At 45.1% G+C, this 7908-nt stretch overlaps 1 protein-coding gene across 9 annotated transcripts in view; it reads left to right on the top strand.

Annotated features, from left to right (window-relative positions):
- LOC109860765 (G-protein coupled receptor Mth2-like) overlaps window positions 1-7908 on the top strand; it is a 29262-nt gene that overhangs the window by 13722 nt on the left and 7632 nt on the right. For 4 of the 9 annotated variants that reach the window (XM_020440050.1, XM_020440049.1, XM_020440054.1 and 1 more), the window contains exon 2: window positions 6657-7861. The exons of 2 other annotated variants lie outside the window; for them this stretch is intronic. In XM_020440050.1, coding sequence (XP_020295639.1) covers window positions 6682-7861 — 1180 coding nt within the window. In that variant the 5' untranslated portion in view covers window positions 6657-6681. Of the gene's footprint in view, window positions 1-6580; window positions 6621-6656; window positions 7862-7908 lie in introns of those variants that run through there. 3 more of the 9 variants (XM_020440052.1, XM_020440051.1, XM_020440058.1) reach the window with 3 other exon arrangements.

Genomic DNA, 7908 nt, shown 5'->3' with positions numbered 1-7908 from the left:
AATTTGCTGTTACTTTTTGTCGACAAGCTTTGGCAACAAAATCGAAGCCTAATGCGGACACAGTTGATGCCAATTTGTTGAATATTTTTGCTTAAAATTGCTGACAATTTGCTGGCAAATTGCGAACAAATTGTTTACTGGGAAGTAATTAATCTTGACAAATGCATTTTCTCTAAATAAAGTTACACACACATACATACACACATTTCTGAGATAGAAAGTAGAACAGAAAAAAGATAAGGATACATAAGGATATAAGTTTCTTTAGCTATATTAATTAATTTATTAATATTTTTCTTCTTTTTCCTGTTATTGCAAGCTAAATATACATATAAAGATAGGAAGAAAAAATACTAAAAAAGAAAGGATTTCATAAGATAAGATAAGATAAGCTAAAAGCGGGGGGCTTGTGAGTCCCTTTTGTCACCTAGATCTATAAGATCCTCTGCGACTCCCGCTAGTAGTTTATCGTCCAGGCTGTTTTAGCCCGGCATTTGCTGCCAGGCTACACAGGTGGCCGATATTGTGTATTTTCAGGTCTTCGGGCTCCACGAACATGGAGCCCAGAGATCTGAACCTCTTGAGTACTAGAGACGGGCAGCGACACAGTATGTGCACGCTGTCCTCCCTTTCTTTACCGCAAAATCTACACCTACTCTCCTCGACTAGGCTTAAGTTGAATAAATGTGCCCTGAAGGCCCAATGCCTTGTGAGAAGACCGATACACAATCTTTGTTTGTACTTATCCATAGTCAGTAGTTCCTTTGTCCTACCTGGCAATGGCTGTATAATCAGGACCTTGGCCTGGCAGCAGCTCTTCAGTTTTTCCCAAGCGGTCCTGTGCTCCCGTTTCAGCCAGTCCTTGATGTGATTTTTCCCTATTGCAAAAGGAACTCCAACTCTCTGAAAGGCTGGTTCCTCTAAGGTACCCAGTTTTGCCAGACTGTGAGCCATCTCGTTGCCTTGAATACCTAGGTGGCCAGGTACCCAGACTAGCGTGATGCTGTTTCGCTCACCCAAACTATTTAGAGCTTGCATACAGTCCCAGACCACTGAGGATTCAGTGGTGGTCTTAGCAAGAGCTCCTATGGCTGCTTTACTATCTATATAGATGTTGATCCTCCTCTCCGGCTCAATGGCTTCCGGTTTATATTTCCTGGTGAAAATCATGGCCTTGGTCTTTGATGGATTAACCTTGAGTTCTTTTGATTGACACCAGTCTTGCATGATCTTAAGGGCTTTCTGCATAGTCTCCTTAAGTGTTGAAAGAAAACTACCTCGCACTATAATGGCCACGTCATCAGCGTAGCCAAAGACGAGGAAGCCTTTCTTCTGTAATTCTCGTAGAAGTTCATCCGCGACCAGACACCAGAGCAGGGGAAATAAAACTCCTCTCTGCGGGCATTCTTTAGCGGGGAAACCATGCACACTTGAGTCCCCATGATTGGCAATCAGGGTTCTTCCTGTTAGCATGCTTTGTGTCCAGTCTGCTACAGCAGCGGGAATGTGATGCCCGGTCATTGCTTCTCTGATGACATATGAGGTGCTATCGAAAGCTCCCTCAATGTCCAGAAAGATGCCCAGATATCCCTTTGCTTCCAACTGCACTTCGACTTTGCCCACGAGATGGTACAAAGCAGTATCTGTTGATCTGCCCTCCCTGTAGGCATACTGAGCCGGAGACAGCGGATGTACTAGCAAAGGGCCGTTTTTCAGATATCTATCGACCAGTCTCTCTAGTGTCTTCAGTACAAAGGAGGTGAGACTGATCGGTCTGAAGTCTTTGGCTGTTATATGGTCATTTCTACCAGGCTCGGATATAAAGACTACTCTTGTACCACTCCAAGCCTGGGGGACGTGTCTTAGGGCTATGCTAGCCCTGAAGATTTTTGTGAGTGGACCTGTGAGAACCCCCAGCCCCTCTTGAAGAAGAACCGGGTAGATTCCATCCGGTCCAGGTGATTTATAGGGAGAGAAGGTCTTAACAGCCCATTCAACTCCCTTTGGAAGAACAACCTCAGCTGCCAGACGCCAGTCTCTGGGTTTGTATTCCCTATGCTTCGGCCGGCAGGATTGTATGTTATGATCGAAACCTGGGAAGTGGACTTCCATTAAATGTTTCAATGTGTCCGTTGCCTCCTCAGTGACATTCCCCGTTGGGAGCTTGAGACAGCCTAATTGGGGACGGTGATCCAAACTGAGGATTCTGTGAAGCCTGGATTTCTCCGGGGCGCTCTCAATGCTTTTACAAAAACGTCTCCAGCTTTTGCACTTTGATTTCTTAATCTCCTTGCTGTACTCTCGTTGGGAGCTTCTAAAGGCCTCCCAGTGTACTGCAAGTCCTGTTCTTTTCGCCTTGCTGAATTTCTTTCTCGTTTCCAACCTGAACTTACCGAGCTCTTTATTCCACTAGTGGATCTTGTTCACCGGATTCCTAGGTTTTGGTGAGCAGTTTAATTCAAAGACGTTTGTAATGGCGTTCTTTAAAAAGTCCGCCGCGTTTTTCAAGTTGTTTTTGGTTCTGAAACTGGGTGGGACCGCAGCAAGCTGGGCCTTAAGGTCAACCCTAAAGCTCTCCCAGTTGGTTTTTTGTGGGTTGCGAACCCAGCTGATTTGCGGTATTTGTTGAAGAGATAGTCGTATATGTCTGTGGTCCGACCCAGAGAGCTCATTCGATACCCTCCAGTCCCTCACCAAACTTGCCACTCTCTCTGTACATACCATAATATCGATGACTTCCTGTCTTCTGGAGTCCAGGAATGTCGGCTCGTTTCCTCTGTTGAGAATGGTTAATCCTGTGCCCATTATGTAGTCGTGCAGACTCTCCCCCCGCAGGTTGGTGTCTGTGCTTCCCCATCCTACATGGTGGGAGTTCGCATTGCAACCTAGCAGGAGTTCGAGCCCTCTGGCTTCCGCATAGGCCACCAGGTTTTTTACCTCTTCATATGGTGGTGGATCCGTGGAGTCATAGGGCATATAAACTGACCCTATTAATACTTCCATGTTCTCTTCCTCGGCCAGCTTAACTCTCACCTTGACGACTGTGAGATTCTTGCTGCTGAACTGTGGCAGAAAGAGCATTTAGTCCTTTTACTAAAATGCATGATCTTACTCTTTTTTCTGAGTGTGCTTTATATAAACAGCCGCACCCACTCAGTCCCTTTACTGCACCATTCACAATCCATGGTTCTTGGATTAGTGCAATACTTGTATGCATCACAGCCATGCTCCTGGCTAGGATAGCCGAGACGCTCTTGCTGTGATGCAAGTTAATCTGCGTCATTTGGATGCCGAGAGAAGCCATTTTTAGGCAGTCCCGACACTCTCCGACTCCATCTCCTTCTCCGTCGCCTCTCCGCGCTCTCGTCCCGCCATCTTAACGGTGGCCCGGCCGAGACCGAAGAAAGGCCTGAAGTGCTTCAAGGCTTTCATCGCCGAGTCGCCAACCAGACAGGAGAAGTGGGCGCTCGTAGCATCCTTCCTATACGTCCTTCTGGTGACGACCCAATCACTGGTTGCCAGCCCTGTGTTTTGCTAGTTGAGGAGCTTTAAAGCCTCCTCAACCCCTACTTCAGGCTCCTCCACATGCACTACCACCCGATGACGCTTGGGTAGCTCACCAACCGGCAGCACACGCAGAGGAGTTCCCCTGACTTTTAAATCGGAGGAATGGACCTTAAGCCACTCCGCCGACTTTTTGTTGGCGCACATACCAATGAGTGCGCCATGATAGACCTGATCAGTTTTCTGATCTCAACCACCTCACCGGCTCCCATTTTCTTGTCAGGGTAGCTCTCCAGTACGAGGGCCATCCTGACAAGACCTTTTGTCGCCTGTGCATACGACCCTTCATTTTTGGGTCTCTTGCCCTGGCGATTTTCTGAGGGGCTGGGAGTAGCGTGCTCCGGCCTGGCGCGTTTTGCCGCGCCACTCGAAGCCCGCCCACCCCCAGCTCCACCTTTTGGGCAAGAGGCTGCGGGGGTAGAGGGGACCTTATTGGCCCCACTCTCCCCGGCTAGCATCTGTTTATTATAACGGCGCCTAGCGGCCCCGCTATATCTTAGGCGGTATTTTGGGGCTTCTGAGCCCGCTTCCGCACTGCAAGATTCCCCTGGGCGTTTACCTCCAGAGGAGGCTTCGCTCTTGGGGACTGATTTGGGAATGATTTTATTTGCGTTTATTTGCATTGATGTTCCCACGAGTATCGCGGTCGCGCGGTCTCACCCAGCCAGAGCCGCGAATGGCTGGAGCTTGGCTCCGTACTCCTGGATTTCGCCCGGTATCCAGGAGACACCGTTCACGACGCAACTCCCCTTGCGCCACGCAGCTCTCGGCACGGTCGCTCACATCTTAACTTGGGGGGTTCCTCTTAGTTGGTCGCAGACGGGCCCACCCCTGAGCGGGTGACCACCCGCGACCTTAAGCCCCGCCACCCGCTCCGGCGCGGGAGCCCAAAGCCCCCGAGGACACCGGATGCTCACCTTCTGTGGTCCATCTTCTAGTTGTTCCGTCAGATTACACTTCTATTGTGGCGATATGACCAGACAGATCCGCCAGCAGAAGCTGGCGATCAATGCCCGGCCACACCATCACCAGCACACGCTGGGAACAAAATAAACGTTCCGTGTAGTTACTGCGAGGCGGTCAGACCACGTGAACACCAAGCACCCCGCGAGCCCCGAGCTTCCGCCTCGGAGCTACTACAAGGTGGGAACCCATTCGGGGGGAAGGATTTCATAAACTCAATAATAATTTAAGAATTGATATTTAATTCAAAAAAAAACTTGCGTGTAAAAATTTACACGCGAACAAATATATATATGCATATATATATATATATATATGTACGCAGTTTTCCGCACAACATCCTGCGATCGGCTCGGATGACCGTAATTATATTTCTTAGTTTAGTAACTTATCGAGCTTCAATAAGATTTAATTGTTAAAATTTACGCTGGTCTAAATAAGCGTTTAGGACTATCGGTTTATTCTTTGATAGATGTATAGAGTATTGCGAGACATGCTCCAAGTGCCTCGGTAGTCTAACAGGGAAGGCGACGACCCGGAAAGCCGGAGATTCCAAGTTCGACTCCTGGCTGAGGAGTATTTTTTCGCAATATTTTCAAAATTAGTTAGGGGGGTAGATGGGATCTCTTATATATGTGATGCAAATCCAGCATCCAATATGAATTTAAGAATTGATATTCAATTCAAAAAAAAACTCGCGTGTAAAAATTTACAAGTGGAATTCGTTACATGTGTATATACAGGGTGTCCCAGAATTGCCGTACAATCTCTCGTAGGCAGGTAGAAGGAGTAAAACTAAGTCGAAAAGTCCTGAATCATTTTTTTCTATTATTTATAATAAAAGAGTAATTATTGAATAAATCAGGCCAATCAGCGCAGACCTTTAGCCAGGCGCACGTCAGTGAGCCGCGCGCCTGGTGTGTGTGAGCGCTCACTGACGTGCGCCTGGCTAAAGNTCNGCGCTGATTGGCCTGATTTACTCAATAATTACTCNTTTATTATAAATAATAGAAAAAAATGGTTCAGGACTTTTCGACTCAGTTTTACTCCTTCTATCTGCCTACGAGACATTGTACGGCAATTCTGGGACACCCTGTATATATATGTACGCAGTTTTCCGCACAACATCCTGCGATCGGCTCGGATGACCGTAATTATATTTCAATAATAAATAAATCGACACTAAAGACTTTTTAAAATTTAAATCGGTTACTCACGTCGGCAGGACACCGATAGCCAAGATTTCTTTTGCACAGACCCCGATTGTCCATAGTCGTCATTGCACAGAATGACGTAGTTGACTAAGATTTTATTTGTCCAGAGTGACTATTGCACAGATCCAGAAATGTTTGCACAGAAATCATACTCTTTTTATGTTTTTTTTGTTTGTGTTGCAAGCGTATAAGCAGGAGAAGGTTGCGCACCTCCCCACAAGGGGGGCTTCGCCATTCCCCCTGCACTCCTCTTTGCTTTGCGTGGAAAGTTATAAACTTATGTGGATCTTGCTTTAGTTTTAGCTATCTTTTGCTGTAGCCAAATTTTTATGAATTTACAACTTTTCACGTGCACTAATATTCTGTGCTATATGTAGCCAACTATGAGGTCTGTCCAATGTAGTTTATGTATGAACGGGATTTGTGCAATATAATTTCTGTACAAACAGGATTCTGGACAATCGGGATCTGTGCAAAAATTTTTTGTGAAAACAGGATCTAGGCAAACGGAACCTGTGCAACTATCGATCTGCGCAAAAGAAATCTTGGCTATCGGGATCCTCCCACTCATATTACATACTACGCTTTTATTAAAAAAACCACTATACAAAATATCAGATTATGCGACTTGACTTAAAAAAGTTAATATCTTCTGTTGTCGTATCGATGCTTTCAGTTCATCAAAAACAATCTATGAACATTGTCTCGTTATTTGTATCAATCACGTGCTCACTGTGAAAAACCGGTTTTATTTCTCGTTGCATTCAAGCAAGCGTTACCGACGCAACCGAAGCATCGCAGACAATATTATCACGTAAATCCTCGTTTCCGTAGTTATACGTTATCGCTGCGGTCACTCGAGAACTATGAAGAGAAATGGTAAGACAAAGTCAAGTAGATTTCAGTAAATTTCAGAACTAGACGAATCAACAGGCCGACGATGTGTCAATTTATTCTCACGTTTTTGTGCTATGTGCTTCTACTCGCCGCTACTTTCTTCTTTGAGCCTTCGCAGAGTCTTCAAGAAAATTCCACAGTCGAAGATGAACAAATCAGCGGTTCAACAGTGCAATACGAATTTCACAGATCTTACTTTATAGACTCTATAAAGAATAACGGCAAGAATGACTCAAATCGACATGAAATTCACGTGCATTCTATTAAACATTCTAAAGAAGATAAACTGATGGAGCTTCACTTAGATCCCACAAAAGATGACGAAAGAAACAACTCCGTGTCACGTGAATTTCGTAAAAATATAACAGTGACCGAAGTCAAAAACGTGACTAATTCCGCGAAGAACAATTATGAAAGGAATAATTCGATGTTACGTACAATTCACAGACAGTCCATGAACTATTCCGAAGATGACAAACCAATAGAATTTTATCAAAATTTTTTTTATCTGAATTTCACAAAAGTCAATGAAAAAAATAACTCTATGTCGTATGAAATTCATGCCAATTCCAGCAAAAACGATGATAAAATCAACTTTGTACCGTATGACGAGACATGTGATGACGACGACACTTGTATTTCACTATGCTGTCCTTTTGGTTACCTCCTAATAGGAGTGAAATGCGTCATCGGAGAGGGTAATTATCCTTTACCGGATGTATATGACGCCTATCTCGCTTACACGCACGGAACTAGCAATCTTACAAACAATAAGAACAAAACAATAGATCAGGCGTTCAAGCTGGTCGTGCATGATCCGTGTCCAGGTATTCCGCGTTTCCGGCTCGATCCCGAGCAGTATCCGGACGACAAATACAGGTTTTTATTCAACGGTTCTCTGTATCAGCCAAATCTGGACAAATTTGTCGAAGCTTATTGCGTTGCTCTTCTACCGGATCGGAATCAATATGACGTGACCGTCTGTTTTCCGAACAATACTGAACCTGTATCACAATCTTACTTGTATCCCGTGGGCCTTATAATATCCCTGCCATTTCTGCTGACAACGTTTGTGGTCTACTCTATCATACCAGAGCTTCGTAATATGCACGGCTACACTTTGCGTGGATATGTCGGTTCGTTGTTCGTCGCATACACCGTCCTCTCTCTGCTGCAGCTAATTCCGCCGATTGATATGGAGGATTTCATCTGCATCACACTGGGTATATATATATATATATATATATATATATATATATATGTATATATA

This window comes from Pseudomyrmex gracilis, unplaced genomic scaffold (genome assembly GCF_002006095.1).
Source record: "Pseudomyrmex gracilis isolate BER0280 unplaced genomic scaffold, ASM200609v1 scaffold_466, whole genome shotgun sequence".
Lineage (NCBI taxonomy): Eukaryota > Metazoa > Arthropoda > Insecta > Hymenoptera > Formicidae > Pseudomyrmex > Pseudomyrmex gracilis.
This window is presented reverse-complemented; position numbering and strand designations above follow the sequence as displayed.